We start from the raw sequence: 20,380 nt of genomic DNA, 5'->3' as shown, positions 1-20,380 counted from the left end.
TTTCTCTGAAGTGCTGTTCGGATCTAAACCTATGATCTTGATATCATAAAGTGATCTTAAAGAATATGCAGTGTGTATAAGAAATAAGTGAAGGCTTAGAGAGAAAGAACTATTTGATCATATGTTTAGCCTTATAAAGAGCTTATATAGGTTACTCACAATATTAGAATGAAAACAGAATCAAATAGAATTACTAGCAGAATTACCTAATAAGACCACCAAGGCTAACTACATGTAACTAATAATCCTAACTGCTGATTACATTGTTATTTTTATGCATATCCTTGACAATAATGGGAATCAGGCAGAGATCATTTCTTCTTCTTACAGTGTTCCCAAACAACTCAGTCATGTCAAGTTCATCATTCTTGATTCCATTGGAAAGCTTCCAATCAAAATGGTAAAGAAATTGAGCAAGTGACAACTCCATGTTTGGTGTAGCAAATGCAATCCCGGGACACATTCTTCTTCCACCACCAAATGGAATAAACTCAAAGTTTGTACCTCTATTATCAATTGAAAAATTATCAACAAACCTCTCAGGCTTAAAATCCATAGCATCAACCCAATACCTTGGATCTCTTCCAATTGCCCAAGCATTGATAACAATTCTAGAATTGGCTGGAATTTGGTATCCATTGATTTGGCATGGTACTTTGTTCTCTCTTGGAACTAACAATGGCACAGATGGATGTAATCTTAAGGTTTCTTTGATGATACACTTAAGGTATTTCAATTGGTGCAATTCTGATTCATCCACATACCCTTTATTACCATAAACACTTCTAACTTCAGATTGTGCTCTTTCCATCACACTTGGTTTCTTTATCATTTCAGCCATTACCCATTCCACAACTGCTGAAGATGTTTCTCCACCACCAGCAAACATGTCCTGCAAATGGATTAATTATGAAAATTATTTTGTTAACAAAAATATTTTAATGACATTAATTTATGTGTTTATTAATAGAAAAAGTTTTCATGAAAAAATAATGATGGTTAAAACTTTTAATGTATTTATACTGTATAACCTTTTTTTTCAAAAAATTTAGCTGATATAAAGAAGTAATATAAATAATTATATCTCTAACAATGTTAAATTGTACTTTTTTTAATTATATAATTTTTCCTAATAAGATCAATCTATATATAATTAACAGACTAACCAAAATAACTGCTTTGATATTGTCATCAGTCAAAAGATATTCGGAATCTTTTTGTTGAAATTTAAGAAGAACATCAACTAGATCTTCTCCTTCTTTGTCACATTTGCCACTATTTCTATGATCATCTATAATGTCTTGCAATATCTTATCAGACTTTCTGTGCACTTTTTCAAGCTTAGTCTTGCCTCTACTCATCATTTCAAGCAGCACTCTAATTGAAGGATACAGATCAGCAATACAATTTGTAACACCCTACCACACAGGGCCTTACGCTTAAGTCGTAAAGCAGAGGTGGCAAGGTATTACGACTTCTAAAAGAAAAGGATATGTACATAGATATAGTTAAATGAAATCATATCTAGGAGCCTTGAAGAACAAGCTAAACAAATTGATAAACAGAAAGATCGTGACACACTCGCATGGATATTCGTAAAACGGATAGGTAAAATCGAAAGATAACTGAACACATATATATACATATCAGAGTTCCAAAACTCAGATAGCAAGCTCCAGACTCGACCTGCGAAGCTAAGGCCGACCAGAGTATATAATTATGTATATATACAACCCAAAATAAAACTCAAACCACAAAATAAACCCCTGTATCTCCAAGTCGACCTCTAGGAGGGACAAAACACAAAATATACATGCGGAGATTCTATAAACATATATACATAGCCTAAAACAAAATATGACAGTCCAAAAGACAGTTCTTCGCTCGTAAGGAGGATACCCAAATGCTCATCGAGGTGTGTCTCCACCTGCATCTGAAAAACAACAACATAGTATGGGATGAGAACCGGAGGTTCTCAGTATGGTAAAGGTGCCCGCATAGTTAATATAAAAGGTCTCGGGAAAGCCAGAGGCATTCCTAGAACTTCGACACTCAGATTTCAGCTTAAGAATTCAACTAAACCGAAAGTTAGGTAAATTGTCTAAGGTATTCTAGTTCTGAATCTAACTTTAACCCAACATTCTACTTTCTGTCACTTCTAATCCTCTGAATCACTGGTGGAACAACCCTCGTCATTCCTTCGCCAGACGAGGGGCCTCTTAATTACATAGACAAACATTACAGACAAGGAAAACACAAATAGAGAAACATTTACAGCAAGTAGAACAAGTAGCAGATAAACAGAATTTAACAGTTAAGCAAACTAAAGCAATGCACACCCAAACAAAGCAAACAAATGCATATGATGTATGCCTGTCCTATGGCTGATGAGTCTCATCTGTCGGTTATACAGCCAACCCGACAAGTCCTGGTAGTTAACCATTGGACAGTCCCTCTGTGCGCGCATCCCCAAGCTCGATAATATTCCATGGAGTCAAACTCCAAGCTCAAATATAATATTCCATGGAGTCACACTCCAAGCTCAATAGTATAGTATTCCATGGAGTTAAACTCCAAGCTCAATAATATAGTATTCCATGGAGTTAAACTCCAAGCTCAATAATATTCAATATTCATATTTATGCATGCCCATGGGGGAATCCGGGGAGTTAAAGTGCCCGGTCACATCTTGCGACAGAGGGTCAACAAATAGTCTCAAATATACAAGCCACATAATAATCTCTTTCTCTTTTAAAATATTACCTCAAATCAAACTCCAATTCTTAAAGAAATTTTGGCAATACCTCCTCTAAGACTCAAATTTCTGCCACCCTTCAAGGGTCCCAACTATCAAACCAAACACCTCTCAGTCACTCAAATCATTTCCAGTAACAAATTATTTCATAATCAAACAAATACCAATATTAAATCTTTTTCCAAACCGACCAACCTCAACAACAAATTATTGACAACAGCTAAACCTCACATTTTATACCATATACACAATCCATCAATTATTCACTCAGTTCATTCCTATCTTAAGGTCTTCTAGCCTAAGTTTTCACGTAACATTAAACATTAACTACGAGAAACCAAAACTATACCTTCGTACGGAATCAAAATATTCAAAGCTCCGGAGAAGCTTTTTGGCTGAGCTATTGAAGAAGAAAATGTCCAGAATCGTTTATGCCTCCGGATTAGATTTTTGATTGGAGTTACGGATTACAAAAAAATCGAAGCCGGAGGTTCAGAAGAATTTTACGTTCTCTCTTGGTCTTCTCTCTCCGTTTTCTTTCTGTTCTTTCCCCTCGCATGCGTTAATGATATATATATGTATAATTAGTACGCCGCCTTAGCTTCCTTTATATTATATACACACTTTATGAAAGGGAATTGTAATAATAAATTATACTTATATAGAAGGAAGCTAAGAATGAATTATAATAGCATAATTTATATTACAAAGCTTAATATTATATGTATATGTATACATATCGATAATGATAAATTTTAGTGGATATATATATATATATATATATATATATATATATATATATATATAATGATTGAAGTATTAGGTTAAATAGTGAATAATAATAATAATAATACAGGAACGAACTTTAGTGAATAATAATAAGGTATATTATATATATATATAAACGAAAGCATAGGTAATCAAAATAGGAAAGTCAGAAGATAATAATAATAATAATAATAATAATAATAATAATAATAATAATAATAATAATAATAATAATAATAATAATAATAATAATAATAATATGAATTTGATTAAATTAAAATTATTAGTTCGATTTCTGATAATTGAATAATTTTTAATTTTTTTTTAAAATAAGGAGATTCTAATTTTATAAAATAAATTATAATTTATTTATATTTATATTTTTAAAACTGAGGGTCATTATACAATTTCCTTCTCCTATTTGTGTTGCTTCCTCAACACATGATATAAAATCTTTCTGGTAGCTATATTTTTTACCTATATTGTCAAATAAAAAACATATAATTATTAGATAGTAAATATGATAGAGTACAATAAAATAACAATAAAAATTAAATATAAAATACAAATATTAAAATATGTATTAAGTTATAAGAAATTTTCTTAATAATTATATTTGGAATGACACCACAATAATTCCAACAAATTACGAGGTTTTTTTTCAGTAGTTTTAAAAAAGTTAAAAACTCAAATGCACAGTTAATTTTATACGATGTTGATAATGAGAGTTGTTAGATGATAATTTAATTAAATTTGTCAAATTATTTAAAATTATCAATTTGACGTGAAGTTAAGTACAGTTAATTTTCACCTTTAGAAATATGCCCCTAAAGTAAATAATAGTTTTGCCAGCATGACATGTATCAACGATGACTATTATTACAGTAATTATGATAGTTATATAACTTTAAAACACTTTTAATATTTTTAAAATCAAAATAAAATCTTTTACATATTTAAAATACTTTTAAATTTAAAAATAAAAATAAAAGAGTTATAAAAATATAAATAGAATATAATCCTTATTTTAATAATAATTTTTAAATATTATCAAAACTATATAACTATTGTATCTTTCGTAATATAATAACCACCGGCATAGCATGTAGCTTATATATATACAAATATAGATATATAGGATGAACAAACTATTTTTTTGGCAGATTAATTAAACAATCTTAAAATATCAATAATGTTAGAAAGATAAAAAATATTTAAATTTATTTATTTAATATTTATTAATTTATTAAATAATTAATAAATATTAAATAAGATAAATTTTAACTGTTTTTATCTATTTTTTTTACTCAACATTTTTATCAAATATGTGCATGTTTGGGCGCCATTATTTTGTTAAAAAAGATTTTTTTTAATAAAAAAAATCTTTTTTAATTTTTTAACGTGTTTGGCAAATTTCTAGTAGTAAAAGTAAAAGCACTAATAAAATAAAAAAAAGATCTTTTTTGAGAAGCTGTAATTTATATCTTTTTTTAAAAGATCTTTTTTTCTTAAAAAAAAAGATGTTTTTCATGTAATAAATAAACAAAAAAATACTTTTATATTGTTATACCCAAACATAATTGATAGATAAAAAGACCTTTTTAGATGAGATATCCAAATATAAAATTATTTTTACTTTTTTATAAGATCTTTTAAAAAAAGATAACTCGAAAAAAGATCTTTTATTAAAAGCTCACCCAAACAAGCCTATAGTAGTTAATTATAAACAAAAGAATATAAGATAATACGTATATGATGAGAGCATAATTTTATTTTTGTACCAAATGCTATTCTAGCCGTTATTCCATAGGTTGTTGATAAAATCTTGTGAGAGAGATTGAAAATGGAGCCTTGACTTTGAGATATTGTTTTGACCAACTCTAAAACCTCTGCTTCTCTTATGTGCCTAAAAGATTGAACACGCTTTGTTGTTAATAACTCCATGGTGCATATCTTTCGTACATGCCTCCAATAATCTCCATAGGGGCCAAAGGCAATGTTTGTGCAATTGTAAGTCATGACTCTTGCAAAGAGAAGGTTTGGCCTATCACAAAAGTTGAGATCTTGAGTCTTCAAAATCTCTTGTGCCATTTCAGGTGATGTAACTATGATGTGGGAGACTTCTCCTAGTTTAAGGTACATTAAGGGTCCATATTTGGATGCTAAGTTTCTTAGGGTTTCATGGAGTTGTGAAGAACCAACAAATTGGTGGATATTTCCTATGAGTGGTAGTTTCCATGGCCCTGGGGGTAAATTCGTCTTATTACAAGTGGATTTCTTAATAACTAAATTGAATAGTACAAAGAGAAACAGGAAGGTGGTGAGAATAAACAAAAGGTTTCCAAGATCCATGATATGCTTGGTAGAATGATATATTTGCCTACCATTATATAATAGAAAAATTCTTCTAAATGATTGTTAGAAAAATTTAATTATTAAAAAAAATTAATAATATTAAAATTATTAAAGAGGATTAATTTTATTATATTTAAAAAATAAAAATTTAATTATTTCTAAATTAGGATAATAAAATTTATATATAAAAGTTATAAATTTAATATTGATCGATTATATATTTATTATATTTTTTTATAAATTTTTTTACTGTAGATAATTCTTGCTAGTGGCAACATAAAGTGTTATATATAAATAAATTAACGAAACAAATCAAATGTAGGCTGGGTTTGGTAAAGTTTTTTCAGGAGGTGCTTCACGTCATTTTGCGTTTGGTAAATTAAAAAGCTCAAGTGCTTGTGCTTGCGATTTCCCGCTATTATATTGCCATTAAAATCTTCATATATTTCTAACTTCTCTTCCTAACCTTCATAAAATCTAACACAATCTTCATATATTTTTTATTTTTCAACCTAATCTTCACAAATTTCAACACAAATACATCTCTATCACATATTAGGTATGAACTTCTATCTATTTATATTATTTTTTTTGCGTTAATTTTGTATTTTTTCAGTAGATCTATTATGTTTGTTTGTTTTTTTCTGTTCTTTGAAACGGGAAGAGGTTGATGAAAACCAATCATAAAATTTTTTTTGTATGAGCATTAGTCCAAATTATAATAACAACATGTATATCCATATGTAAATATAGATATATAATCATAAGAGTAGTTTATTTGAGATATGTGTCCCATTTTTTATGATCTGTAAAGGTGAGCCAATATACATAGGTGGGTAATGGACGTACCCAGTACTAACATTGGATTACATACAAATTTTATTATTGACTAATGATAAATCTATTTATATTAGTACAGAGAATAAATCAAGTAAATATGTTAATTATTAGTCTCTAAAATTTGAGTTAGTATCAAAATAAAGTGTTAATTGATTCAATTAGAACTCCAAAATTTGATTCATGAATCATATTATCAGTTTATTGTTTCTTGTGATTTTTTTTCAAGTAATGTTAATTAATTATTCTATGATTCTTTTGTTTTTATAATATATCCGATTTCCGTGTTATTATTAGCCTACTATGGAGATGGTTCGAAATAATATAGCATTAAGTTTGATTGGTGAAAAAAATTAGATTATAGTAATTTAGGTAATTTAATATTTTTAGTAATGATGTTTAGGATAAAATAAATTTTTATGATACTTATATAAAATTTTAAAGTTAAAAAATAGAAGAATTTATTTATTATATTTATGTTTATTATGAATTTTTTATTTTAACATTATTTTATTTTAAAATATTATATAAAATTTTAAAGAATTTGAAAAAAAAAATTATTTTTTTGTTATAAACATGTTTATTATAATTTTTTCAACTTTTAAAAATTGTTTTACCAAACACAATTATGGTGCTTGTACTTATTAAAAGTCATTTTTAATTTGATTTTACCAAATGTAAGTGCTGCAGCTTTTAAAAAGCTGTCTTTTAAAAGATAGCTTTTATAAGTTACTTTTAAAAAGCAAAAGTTTTACCAAACTAAGCCGTATTTTGTTGCTAAAATATTTATGCAGTTAAAGATTGGTGGTGACTAGATATATCGGCGGAGTGAGTCGGGCACTGATGAGATTGCTTGGTATGCTGAATTCTCTTAATTTCCACTGATAATTAATCCAGGCCCCACTTATTAGATATGGACATTTATTAAGAACCAATTGAACTTACTGTTTTGACCCGTTCTCTAGCTAGTGAAATTGTTTGGATATAAGTAGAGCCTTTTAAAACCTCTTGGTTAGTGCTACTGCTGTTTCTCCACATCAACTTAGAAAGGTTAACAAAACCTATATATGCATCAATTATATCAGATGATTTTAAATTAAATTATTAATTTTTATTGTTCAAAGTAATTAATATAAAAATATTTTGAGAAAAAAGTTAAGATTTAGCTAAAAGGTCCTTTAATAACATTATGTAAAAAGATAATGATAGAAATTATTTGCAAATGTTTATGTGTTTAATGTATTAAAATATAACAATTTTACCTTTTTAATAATATATAATAATTAGTAAACTTTGTCTTTTTATATAGTACTCTTGACTACTAGTACGTTTAAGATATTTGTTAGGAGATTTTAAAAAGTATCCCTAATAAAATTAAAAATATACTATCAGTTATCGAGACTGGGTTAAAATATAAATGTTATAGAATTTTATTGATCATGTAAAAATATTTTAGACCGAGCTAGATGTATACATATAGAGAAAGCGTGAGAGCGAATAAATTTAGTATACAATATATATATAATAGAGATAAAATTAAAATTAATATCAAATGATAATTAAATTATTAATTTTTAATAATTTATAATTTAAAATTTAAAATAAATAAAGATTTGTAATAGTTATGTATACTGCAAAAATGATAATTTTTTCTCTCATATGACGTGATTTTTTTTTGTCCAGTTTCTTTTTATTTTATTGGTGTCACACCACTACCGACAGCAACTACCGTTGCCCATAGCTCTGCCGTCGCCCATAACAATTAAACTCATTCACAATACGGATAGTTACTCCTATTCTCATCATATGTTCCTAGTTTTCGGTGCCTCTTTTGCTGCCGCAGCCTCACTTACGTTGTTGTAATCCCTCTCGGTCGACCGTGTCGCCGACGCTACCGCAGAATCCAGCTGACACCACCACGGGTTCTCGCATACACCGCCAAAAGTTTAACAATGTCGCTGTTTGAATTAACCGTGAGTATAGTAGATGTAACACACGCGTGTTTGAACGCAATATCAAATCAAACACTCAATTGCTTACTTTTGATTCTCACTCATCTCCCTTCATCAAACACGCAATATCAAATCAAACACTCAATTGCTTACTTTTGATTCTCACTCATCTCCCTTCATCTGTTCAAGCTTTTTTTCATTTTTTACTTTTTCAGTTTTATGGTTACATCAAATCATAAGATTTATGTGTCAAATTATACATTTTTTTTAATAAAAATTAAATTGTTGGATGATCATAGTTGCTTTTTCTGTTTATTCATCTCTTTTTCTTCTATTTTAATGGTGAATTTAGGATGGTCATTTTAGTAGGTATGCGGATGGTTATTTTAATTTTTATGTAGATAATTATTTTGATTGGATTGGATTTAATTCTATATAATTAAAATATGTTGGATGTTCAATTCATTAGGTATGATGATTATTTTTATCCGTAAGTAGATAGTTATTTTTACTAAAAGTGAGTGACGTGTGGCAAGTCAAGCAGCGATGATAAAGTGGGATGATTATTGATGAATGTGGGGTAGTTGTTGGTTGAAAAAGAAGAGAATATTGAAATGAAATGCTTTGTTAAATTAGGATTTCGGATGGTTAAAAATAACTAACTAAATTTTTTAAAATTTTGAAATTTGAAATTGGGAGATTTAAAATTTGAAATTTAATGTAAAATAATTATACGAAAGTTTTTGAATTTGGATAATTTATGGAGTGATTTTTATTATTTATTCTTATTGGGCTAAATAATAAGTTTATTGTACACAATGTCAAAATTTTTCATTATTTTTCTAATGGAATTCATACATATATTGTGTCACACGCAAGAATGTTAAATATTTTTTGAACATCAATATTTTAATAATTTTAACCGTTGATCTCAACTATAAAAATTTTATATAATATATATTAATTAAAATTATTAAAATATCATTATTTTAGATATATTTAAAAAAAATTTCAAACTATAAGCCTTTACACGTTATATGTTAAAGTTGTTAGCTGCCAATTAGTTAAGATGGTTACTTAATTATACCTAACTTCTGACTTTGGTATAGTAATGTATAGATGATGCATTCTTTGATTTTTCTGCTTCTCCATAACCCATGCATATATATAAAATATTTGGTGAAAATTTATTACATGCAAATGTGAAATTTATATTTGACATTCGATAGATAATTTGATAAATTTAATTAAATTATTATCTAATAATTTTTAATTATTAATTTCATATGAATATACTTATATGTAAATATATGTTTACCTTAATATTTTTATACCCATTTTTTGAATATTTTTTGACAGCTTTTACAAACCATGACAAAGAACTTTAATTTGTAATTTTAAACCATATATAATGACAATTTCAAACTACGATTGTTTGCTATGTGCCTAATATAGTAGTTATTCTAACGGTTATATATAAAATCGCTGCCACTTCTATGCCGATAATTTATCTGTTATCATTTTTTAAATCGTCATGGATGACATTTAACGGTAGTTTAAATTAAGCCGTCATGACTTGACTGAAAAATCGCCGTCGCTTGCAATTTTTGTTGTAGTGTTTGTTGAGTATATACTCCACTTTAAAATAGTGTAATAACAATGGGCTTATAAGTTATCAAAATTAAAATTTAATAGACTTAACTCAACTTCAAAATTAATTAATTTATGAAATGAGAGATATTTTATATTTTTGAATTATTTATAGGCTTTATCTTTAGGGTTATAGAATTTGTAATAGAAAAATGATCAAATGTGATAAATAAAACATAATATATAAAAAGAGTTTGTTAGGTAGACAATGATTTTTGTGAACAATGGACTCTAAAATTAGCTCAATAAAGTAAAAATACACTATACCCCAAATTATCCACCTAAATCTTAATATTAGAATAATCATCCGCACACTTAGTAAATTAAACATCTGATATATCTATTGTTTACATTATTTAGTATTTTTATTGTCTACTTATATTTTTCTTATATAAAATCACTCTTTTAATTTTCTCACTCTAGGGATAATTTATATTAATTATGGTTGATGATGAATAATGGGAATTAAGCAGAGATCATTTTTTCTTCTTATAGTGATCCCAAACAACTCACTCATATCAAGTTCCTCATTCTTGATTCCATTGGGAAGCTTCCAATCAAAATAGTAAAGCAACTGAGCAAGTGGCAACTCCATGTTTGGTGTAGCAAGTGCAATTCCGGGACACATTCTTCTTCCACCACCAAATGGAATAAACTCAAAGTTTGTGCCTCTATTATCAATTGAATAATTATCAACAAACCTCTCAGGCTTAAAATCCATGGCATCAACCCAATACCTTGGATCTCTTCCAATTGCCCAAGCATTGATAATAATTCTAGAATTGGCTGGAATTTGATATCCATTGATTTGGCATGGTTCTTTGTTCTCTCTAGGAATTAACAATGGCAAAGATGGATGTAACCTTAAGGTTTCTTTGATGATAGACTTAAGGTATGTCAATTGGTGCAATTTTGATTCATCCACATACCCTTTGCTACCATAAACTCTTCTAATTTCAGCTTGAGCAGCTTCCATCACTTTTGGTTTCTTAGTCATTTCAGCCATTGCCCAATCCACAACTGCTGAAGATGTTTCTCCACCACCAGCAAATATATCCTGCAAATGAATTAATTATAATAAAGGTTTTGCTAACAAACATGTTAAAGGAGTTAATAATCTTATTAGTATAAAGAAAAAATTATAAAAAATTAAATAGTCAAAACTTTTAATGCATTTAAATTGTAATATATATATAATTTTATCAGAAAAGAGCTAATCAATCCCAAATAAATGATATATTAGTAATTTCTGTTAATCTTTCATAAAAAAATTGATATAAGAACTAATTATTGTATTGTTTAATTTATTTTTTATATATTTTTATTATTTTGTATGTATGTATTGTTGAAAAAAAACATAAATATTTAATAATTAATTTTTATTAAAAAATCAACTCTTTGATATTTCTCTTGTATCTGGTCAACGAAACAACATGTATGCCTAGCTAAATAAAAAATTCCAACAATATTATTATATATATCCACGTTAAAATAAAACTAAATACGAATCACAACTTTTCATAATTAAGTCTAAAGCTTTATGATCACTCTTATATTGTAAAAATTTAAGAAAATAAATACTGGCAAAATTTTTTGAACACGTGACTTGTTTAGGTTCACAGAAAACAATTAAACTGATAATAATTATTGTCTTGATTAGACTAACCTGAATAACTGCTTTAATATTATCATCAGTTAAGAGATATTCAGAATCTTTTTGTTGAAACTTGAGAAGAACATCAACTAAATCTTCACTGCCTTCTTCTTCTTTACATTTGCCACTTTTTCTATTTCTATGATCATCTATGATGTCTTGCAATAGCTTATCAGATATTTTGTACAATTCTTTAAGTTTAGTCTTGTCTCTACTCATCATTTCAAGTACTACTCTAATTGAAGGATACAGATCAGCAATACAATTTTCTCCTGCTATTTGCAATGCTTCTTCAAAAGATGATATAAAAACTTCCTGATAACTATATTTTTTACCTGTCAAATAAAAAACATACAATTATTAAATAACAAATATGATAAAGTTATATGTAATGAGATGTAAAATCCTGATAGAATTATCATAGTAAAAATTAATTATTATATTAAAAGAGTCTAAAATCTTACAACATTATTTATTTGTTAGTTTTTAATGTAAAGTGTAGTTTTTGTCCTTGAATTTTGACAAAAATTTTAAAATATTCTTAAATTTTATTTTTTTTTAATTTTGTCCTAAAATTTTTTTTTTTTGCATCAAATATATTCTTGATGGTTAATTTTTCAAAAAATTTAAGACCAATTCAACAACAATTTTATAAGAACAACCCTCAACACAAACAAATCAAGTATCATTTTTATGCATTATTGTTAGATTGGTGTTAAATTTTTCGAAAATTTAGCTGTTTAGAATATATTTGATGCAAATCAAAAATTTTTAGGACAAAATAAAACTTAAAAATATTTTTAAAACGTTTGTTAAATTTCAGAAATAAAAAGTAAATTTTACCCTAATTTTTAATATAAGACTTTTTTTTTAATATTCCTCTTATGAGACTCCTAACATGGATAGTATATTTTTAAGAGTCAATATTAAAGAAATATTAAAAAATTATCACCACAAAAATTAACTTTTATGATGGCCATGTGTGCATCAATTGTCCCGTGGTGGAGGCTATGTGGGCCAAGTCACAATCGAATGTCGTGGGCGCTTGTGTTGCTGAATGTACTATAAGGCTAGGGTATGCGCTTCTTCTAACACCAATTGGTTTTAGTCGAGCTGGTAGCGCCTGAGGTCCTACAATAATAATAATAATAATAATAATAATAATAAAATATTTGCGCTGTGAATAAATTTCTTTTTACCAAATGCTATTCTAGCCGAGATTCCATAGGTCATTGATAAAATCTTTTGAGAGAGATTAAACATGGAGCCTTGACTTTGAGATATTGCTTTGACCAACTCTAAAACCTCTGCTTCTCTTATGTGTCTAAAAGATTGAACACGCTTTGGTGTTAATAACTCCATGGTGCATATCTTTCTTACATGCCTCCAATAGTCTCCATAGGGGCCAAAAGCAATGGCTTTTCGATTGTAATTCATGACTCTTGCAAAGAGAACGTTTGGCCTATCACAAAAGTTGAGATCTTGAGTCTTCATAATCTCTTGTGCCATTTCAGGTGATGTAACTATGATGTGGGACACTTCTCCTAGTTTAAGGTGCATTAAGGGTCCATATTTGGATGCTAAGTTTCTTAGGCATTCATGCGGCATTGATCCTACAAGGTTGTGCATGTTTCCTATGATGGGTAGTTTTCTTGGCCCTGGGGGTAAATTGGTAATATCCTTGGAAGAACTAAATTTCTTCACGGCTATTTTCAATAGCATAAAGAGAAAGAGGAAGGTGGTGAAGATAGAGATAAGGTTTTGAAGATCCATGGTATGTGCTAGAATAATGTATAATTGAGGAAGAAGGAACTAATAGGAGAGAAAGATATATATAACTCAACTATATATATAATCCTTTTTTTTTTGGTGAAATAAAAAATATAGATTTATTTAGAAAATAAAATAAATACAATATTGCTATTTGAATACAAACTTTGTATTTTTTTAATAAAATAAAAAAATTGTGAACATAAATAAAAGCAAATATGATTTTAATTTAATTTCTATTTTATCATCAAACAATATTATTATGAAAACCAATCAGTAGTCACAGATTATTATCTAAGGTACAGAAAATAATATGTGGCTAGCCTAAATCGGATAAAGTGGACAAATTAAGGATGACCACTACTCATTGAATTTCTCATCGAAAGAATATGCGCTTGTCATATTCGGGAAAAATGCTTGATAAATCACTTCTTTTATTACTACTTATTATCTTTTGTGTCAAAATAAAGTTGTTGATTTTGTAGTAATGTTATATATTTAAATTTTTTTATAAATTAATAAATTTAATTTAATTAAATAATAAAATTTAAAATAATATTAATTATAACTGATTTTTATTATATTAAACTAATTTTATTATATTTGATTAACAAAAAAATTTAGATGTGTTGTATTATTTTTTATTTTAATATATAAAATAATAATTATTGTAAGAGCCTGCAATAAAAAACTGAACTACTTTTTGTCTGTTCTTTCCTTTTCTATTTTGTTGTTGTGTTTGATTTTGCTACTGAAAATATCATTAAATTACTTTTTCGTTGCTAAAAATAATCACAGACGTGAATTTGTTACTGATTATCACGGAACATCCATACTTTGTTGCTGAAAATATCATTGAGCTAGATTTTTGTTGTTGAGAATCATCACTGAGATGAATTAGTTCCTGATTATCGTTACTGAACTTTGAATTTGTTACTGTTTTACTCAAATAATTACTTAGCTAAATCTTTTTGTCGTTGAAAATTATCATTGAGTTGAATTTGTTAGTGATTGAACCTTGACTACAATTTCTCTTGGTATGTTGTGTTTCCTCTACATAATTTGGTTTCAATAATCAATTTCTGCTTTAAGGTTTGATGGTCTTGGTTTGGTTATTTCTAGAGATCTTTCAGTTGGGACTTGTCATTTTATTTTGGGAGTTAGGGATAAAGATTCTGATTCATCTGCTTCTCAGATAACAACAACATAGAAATATCGTCTGTGCATTCTGCTGGTCATTTTAATCATCTAATAGATTTTTAAGCAATGTGTGAATTTCGAGGTTTCATAATCAGGTTTTTGATGGATGATGGATATAGAAGTAAAAGTAGAATTAGCTGATATAATTTGTGTAAGCAATTAGAAACATACCAAAAAGTATTCTTGGTCTGAAAAAGTAGCATTATTTATTAGGAAGCAACATCACAATGATGAAACCTAAAGGCTGAATAGTTTTAGAAATTCTCCATCTAAAACACCTGATTTCTTGGATGATTATGCTTTTCTGAACTCTGGATTACTAGATCTCTGTATTATGCCTTTCTTTGCATGTATAATTCAAGGTCAAGCAACTATGTCTAGGTTCCTTAATGTTGTGCATAAAACAGTATTTGGGGCAAGAGAGAACTGTGTCTAGGTTCCTTAATAAGTGAATATGGTACTTTTTTTATTTAGTTCATTATCAACATACTTAAATGAATTGTAGCCTTAGTTTAACTGTGGTTAACTGAATAGTTTTAATATATTAAGATCATCACAGCTAAGTTATTCTATTCATACATGATTATAATATTTAAAAAGAAAGATAGAATAGTAAATAAAAAATTCATTATTTATATAGATAAGCAAAAAAACGTATAATATCAATTCAATTTTAAACTTCTACAAAATAACAAATAAGATTAACATGTTCTAGTAAATACAACAAAAGATTAAACAAATACATATCTGTGTGTGGCATGTCACCAAAGAGAATAAGTACTTCATTCTCATTTGCCATTCTACCAAACTAAGTCCAATAAGTAGCCAAGCTAGGATCAATTAGGCTCTTTAAGTAAATAGAACTACCATAGTGATTTGAATGGTGGAATTTCTTTTGAAGTGGTTCTAATAGCCAAAGTTAAAGGCACAAAGACAAAGGCATATTCAGTTACAAATACTAGCAAAGGCAGATCAGTCTAATGCAAGGAATTGGTTTTTAAAATTTTTTACTTTGCACCCTGTTTCTTTATACAGACATAATATAACTCATAAAAATTTAAATTTTGTACACAATATTGTTCATTAAATTAGGAATTAATGGTGTCCATTTGCGTCAAATCCATTTTAAGCTTTTGGTCCTAAATTTTTAAACAAAATGATATTAATTTCTATCTAATCTCATACTTACAATTCAAAATATAAAATTTCAAACCTTGCTTATTGGCAACGGAAATTTCTAACATCCAACCTATTTAATAAAACAAAATCTCATAAACAATTATGACATAACATTTTCTTATAAAAATACTAGTACTACTTTTTTTTTCTTTTTCTTTAAGTTTAAAAAAAAACTTGTTCCCTTCCATAAACCAATCATAAACCAAAACAAAGCTGATGAGTTTGGAAAACTCTTATTTAATTTTGATGATGAACAAACATTATTAAAATATTTAATTACAACATTATTAATTTGATCTTAATTCATACTTGCTTAATAAATAATTTTGTGTGTGCAGATTTGTTATTGGGCCGAAATGAAAAGAAATATCCCAAGCCCAATTAATTAAATTTCAGCCCCATATAATTCTTGTTGTGTGATTTTTTGGCTGAAACGATTTTATTAGTTGGGCCAGAAAATTTTGTTTCTATAAAGCCCAAAGAAAGCCTTCCTATGTGTTCATTGCTTGATCCCAATTTCATCAGGAAAGTAAATGTTAACTAAATGGGCCAGTTTTAATCTCAATGTTACAAGCCCAAAATGTTATTAGTGATAAATGGTTCCAAGCTTGGTCCGAAACCAAGGAAAAATGAAAGCAAAGTGCTTCCAACAGAACCAAGCCTTTAACCATGTGATGGATTTCAAAATCTATTACATTGTTAATTAATGCATGGGGAATATGAGAGAGAAATACAGCTGAATTGATTGATGGCTATTATGACAAACACGCCACTCTAAGGGAAGTAAAAACAAGCTACTTTCAATTAATTAGTTGAAACACTTTGAAATTGCTTTTCTTCAGATTCTTTCTTCTCTCTCTCTCATCTCTTTCTTGTTTCTTCTTCGGTCTTTGTCCAGGAAGCTATGGACGCTATGCTCATCAACAAAGAAAAAGAAGAAGTTGCATGCGTCAAGACCATCAAGTTAATGATGGCAGGAAAAAGTAAAGTATGTAGTGGCTGAGATTTTCACCAAATGTGGTTAGATTTGGTGAGGTAATCTCGAGCTCTTCATGCTCAGAAAAGGAAGATGAAGATTCGGCCAGCAAAGGGAGATTCTTGAAGCATGGCTTGTCTTTGATTCTGCTCAACCACCACAGGAAGTAGCTAGAGTGGCGAAGTGATGGTTGAAGGCAGAGATTGAAGCAGATGAAGTCATCATCATCATGAAGCATCAAGGGCCAGAAATTCATCTTGGAGAGGAAGCCAAGGATGGAGTGCCCGGATTGATGAAGAGTGATGATCAAGGAAGGACTAGAGGTAATTGCATGTTGGTTAATGCATGGTTATCTCTTCTCTCTCTGTGTGGCCGAACCGGTTCTGTGTTGTTGAAGGAGAAAGAAGTTGGTTCGGTTTTGACTTCAACAAGTGGAGGCTCCCCTCTTCTATAATAAGGGTGGACAACCACTGTTTGAAACAAGGAGAAAATTTGAGAGTGCAAGGCACAGAGTTCTCAGAGCTACCTGAGCTAACAGTTTTCTCTTCTCCTTCAATGTATTCTGTTTTGTAATTTTCTGTTTAATTTTGTCATGTCTTGAGTCTTATGGAAAAAGGCAAACAGTGAGGTTTGTATGAAAAAGTCATAGAGCGGAAAAAGGCAGAGAGTGCAAAATTAAAAGAAAAAGCCATAGATGTCTTAGAGTTCCTTTGTTCATCTATGTTGTGTTTCATGATTCTGTGGGAATCTCCTTGTAAGTTGGGTTAGCACTTTACAAGTTGTAATCAGATTGATTATAGTGAAATTCCATCATGTTTGTGATGGAGACTGGATGTAGGCTGCACTGCACTTAGCAGTCGAACCAGGATATATCTGGGTGCAATCTTCTTCTCCTTTCTACTCCATTTCTGTTTTCTACTACACATGAGCAAAAACCAGAATTATCTCATGCCAAGTGACGAGACAAAAAGAAAAGTCTCGTGGCAAGGGACGAGACAAAACAAAGTTGCTCGTGTCCAGTGACGAGCAAAAACAGAAAAGTCTTCTCTGAAGGTCAGCAAGTGTTAGCATCGTAAAAAGGGGGCTAAGATTCAACCCCCTTTCTCTTAGCCACTGAAACCATCAATTGGTATCAGAGCTTGGTCTCAAAGAGATCAAGCTTTGCAGCTTGGAGTAAAGATCCTTATGGCAGAAAATAGTGGCGCAAATGTGGTGTCCTACAATCTCACAAAAGGGCAGTCAAGCAACATACCTCCTCTTTTCAATGGGAAAAATTATACCTATTGGAAGGAAAGGATGAAGATATTTGTACAAGCAGTTGACTACAGACTTTGGAAGATCATCCTTTAAAGGCCTCAATATCCAACCACTACAAGTGCTGAAGGAGTAGTTTCTCTCAAACCAGAAGCAACATGGACCGAGGAAGATAGGAAGAAGGTGGAGTTAAACGCCAAGGCAATAAATCTGCTCAACTGTGCTATCAGCTTCGAGGAGTACCGACGGGTGTCACGATACACAACGGCAAAGGAAATCTGGGACAAATTGCAAATCACTCATGAAGGAACCACCATTGTAAAGAAGACTCGGGCAGACATGTTGAACAGGGAATATGAAATGTTTGCAATGAAGGAAGGAGAGTCCATTGATGAACTGTTCGAACGGTTCAACTCAATCATTGTTGGCTTAGATGCTCTAGGAATTACACATTCTGAATCTGTGCTAGTGAGAAGAGTGTTGAGATGTCTCACAAAAGAGTGGGAAACAAAATCTTTAATTATTTCTGAGAGCAGTAGCTTAGATTCCATGACACTTGATGATTTGAGAGGAAACCTTCTAGCCTTTGAAAACACCTATTTGAAAAAAGATTCAAAAAAGAAAGGAATTGCTTTTTCTTCTATGACTAACCCTCTGGATGATGAATCCAGTGATAACTCTTCTGAAAATGAGTTTGTGTTGTTTGCAAAAAAATTTAGGAAAATGGTGAAGCTCAAAGGCAAAGGCAGTAGCTCAAGGAAGATGAAGAAAGACCTTAGCAAAGTAACTTGTTACAATTGCAAGGAAATGGGTCACTTCAGATCTGATTGTCCCAAGTTGAAAAAGGAGGAGAAGCCGAAAAGAGTGAAGAAGAAGGGACTGATGGCCACATGGGAAGACTTGGAGAATGACTCAGATGATGATGATGATGAAGAGTCTGAGACTAAATCACAGCCTTGTCTCATGGCAAATGAGGTAGATCAGGTATCATTTCAAAACCCTGACACTGAAGACCTTCATCTTATGATAGATCATCTTTCTGAAAAAATAAGATGTTTTCTAACTGATAATCAAGATCTTGAACAACAAAATTTCATTCTTAAAGCTGAAAATGATTTTCTCAAAGAAAAACTAAGAGAGGCCGAAACTGCTTGTGATCTTGTGGAAGAGAATAAGCAGTTAAAAGCCCAAGTTAGAAGCTGTGAAAGTGACCATTCTGTCCTTGCATATGTGAATTGTTTTAAGCAAAATGAAGAGTTGCTCAAAGAGGTTAAAAGACTTAAGGAAGACTTAGCTAAGTTCACCCAAAGTTCTGAAAATTTGAATCAAATCTTGCCTAGTCAAAAACCTCTTTATGATAAAGCTGGGTTGGGATTTCATAAATCTGAAAAATCACATTTTGAAAACATTGCTTCATCTTCAAATGATGTAAAGTATCAAGACCCAACTTACTTTAACAAAACAGCAACTCCAAGATTTTGTAGACTATGTAACCGAAGTGGTCATTTTCCAGTTCAATGTTTCTTTGGTGAAAGAATGATAGGTGATAAAGTTTACAAGGTTGTTTTTTATTACAATGATTTGGGACATAAGAGATGGTTTAATGTGAAAGGATCCAAGAAAATTTGGATACCTAAGGTCACTTGAGCGTATTTTGTAGGTATGCCTAGCTTCCAAGAAGAAAGAAAATATGTGGTACATGGACAGTGGATGCTCTAGGCATATGACCGGAAAGACAACCTTCTTCATAAAGTTTGATGAATATGATGGAGGGCTTGTCACTTTTGGAGATGATGCAAAAGGAAAAATAGTGGATGTTGGGAAAGTTGGTAAAAACTTTTCATCTTGTATAAATGATGTGCTTCTTGTAAATGGTTTGAAACATAACTTACTTAGTGTTAGTCAATTGTGTGATTTAGGTTTTGATGTTATTTTTAAGAAGTTTGTTTGCTTGGTTGTTTGTGAGAAAACTGGGGATATTTTATTTGAAGCCAAGAGATGCAACAATGTGTATGGATTAACTCTTGAGG

At 29.6% G+C, this 20,380-nt stretch overlaps 2 protein-coding genes across 2 annotated transcripts; both read right to left on the bottom strand.

The window, feature by feature from the left end:
* Positions 1 to 247: 247 nt before the first annotated feature.
* LOC112703864 (cytochrome P450 71D10-like) lies at positions 248 to 5,878 on the bottom strand. The gene is made up of 5 exons (XM_029288209.2): positions 5,305 to 5,878; positions 3,954 to 4,000; positions 2,849 to 2,863; positions 1,167 to 1,418; positions 248 to 892 (listed from the first exon to the last, which is right to left on the bottom strand). The coding sequence occupies exons 1-5, from the start codon at positions 5,873 to 5,875 to the stop codon at positions 248 to 250; spliced, it is 1,530 nt and encodes a 509-aa protein (XP_029144042.1). The 5' UTR covers positions 5,876 to 5,878.
* Positions 5,879 to 10,529: 4,651 nt separating this feature from the next.
* On the bottom strand, positions 10,530 to 13,800 carry LOC112701846 (cytochrome P450 71D10-like). The gene is made up of 3 exons (XM_025752629.2): positions 13,171 to 13,800; positions 11,984 to 12,306; positions 10,530 to 11,374 (listed from the first exon to the last, which is right to left on the bottom strand). The coding sequence occupies exons 1-3, from the start codon at positions 13,742 to 13,744 to the stop codon at positions 10,757 to 10,759; spliced, it is 1,515 nt and encodes a 504-aa protein (XP_025608414.1). The 5' UTR covers positions 13,745 to 13,800; the 3' UTR covers positions 10,530 to 10,756.
* Between the last annotated feature and the right edge of the window lie 6,580 nt (positions 13,801 to 20,380).

This window comes from Arachis hypogaea, chromosome 7 (assembly GCF_003086295.3).
Source record: "Arachis hypogaea cultivar Tifrunner chromosome 7, arahy.Tifrunner.gnm2.J5K5, whole genome shotgun sequence".
Lineage (NCBI taxonomy): Eukaryota > Viridiplantae > Streptophyta > Magnoliopsida > Fabales > Fabaceae > Arachis > Arachis hypogaea.
This window is presented reverse-complemented; position numbering and strand designations above follow the sequence as displayed.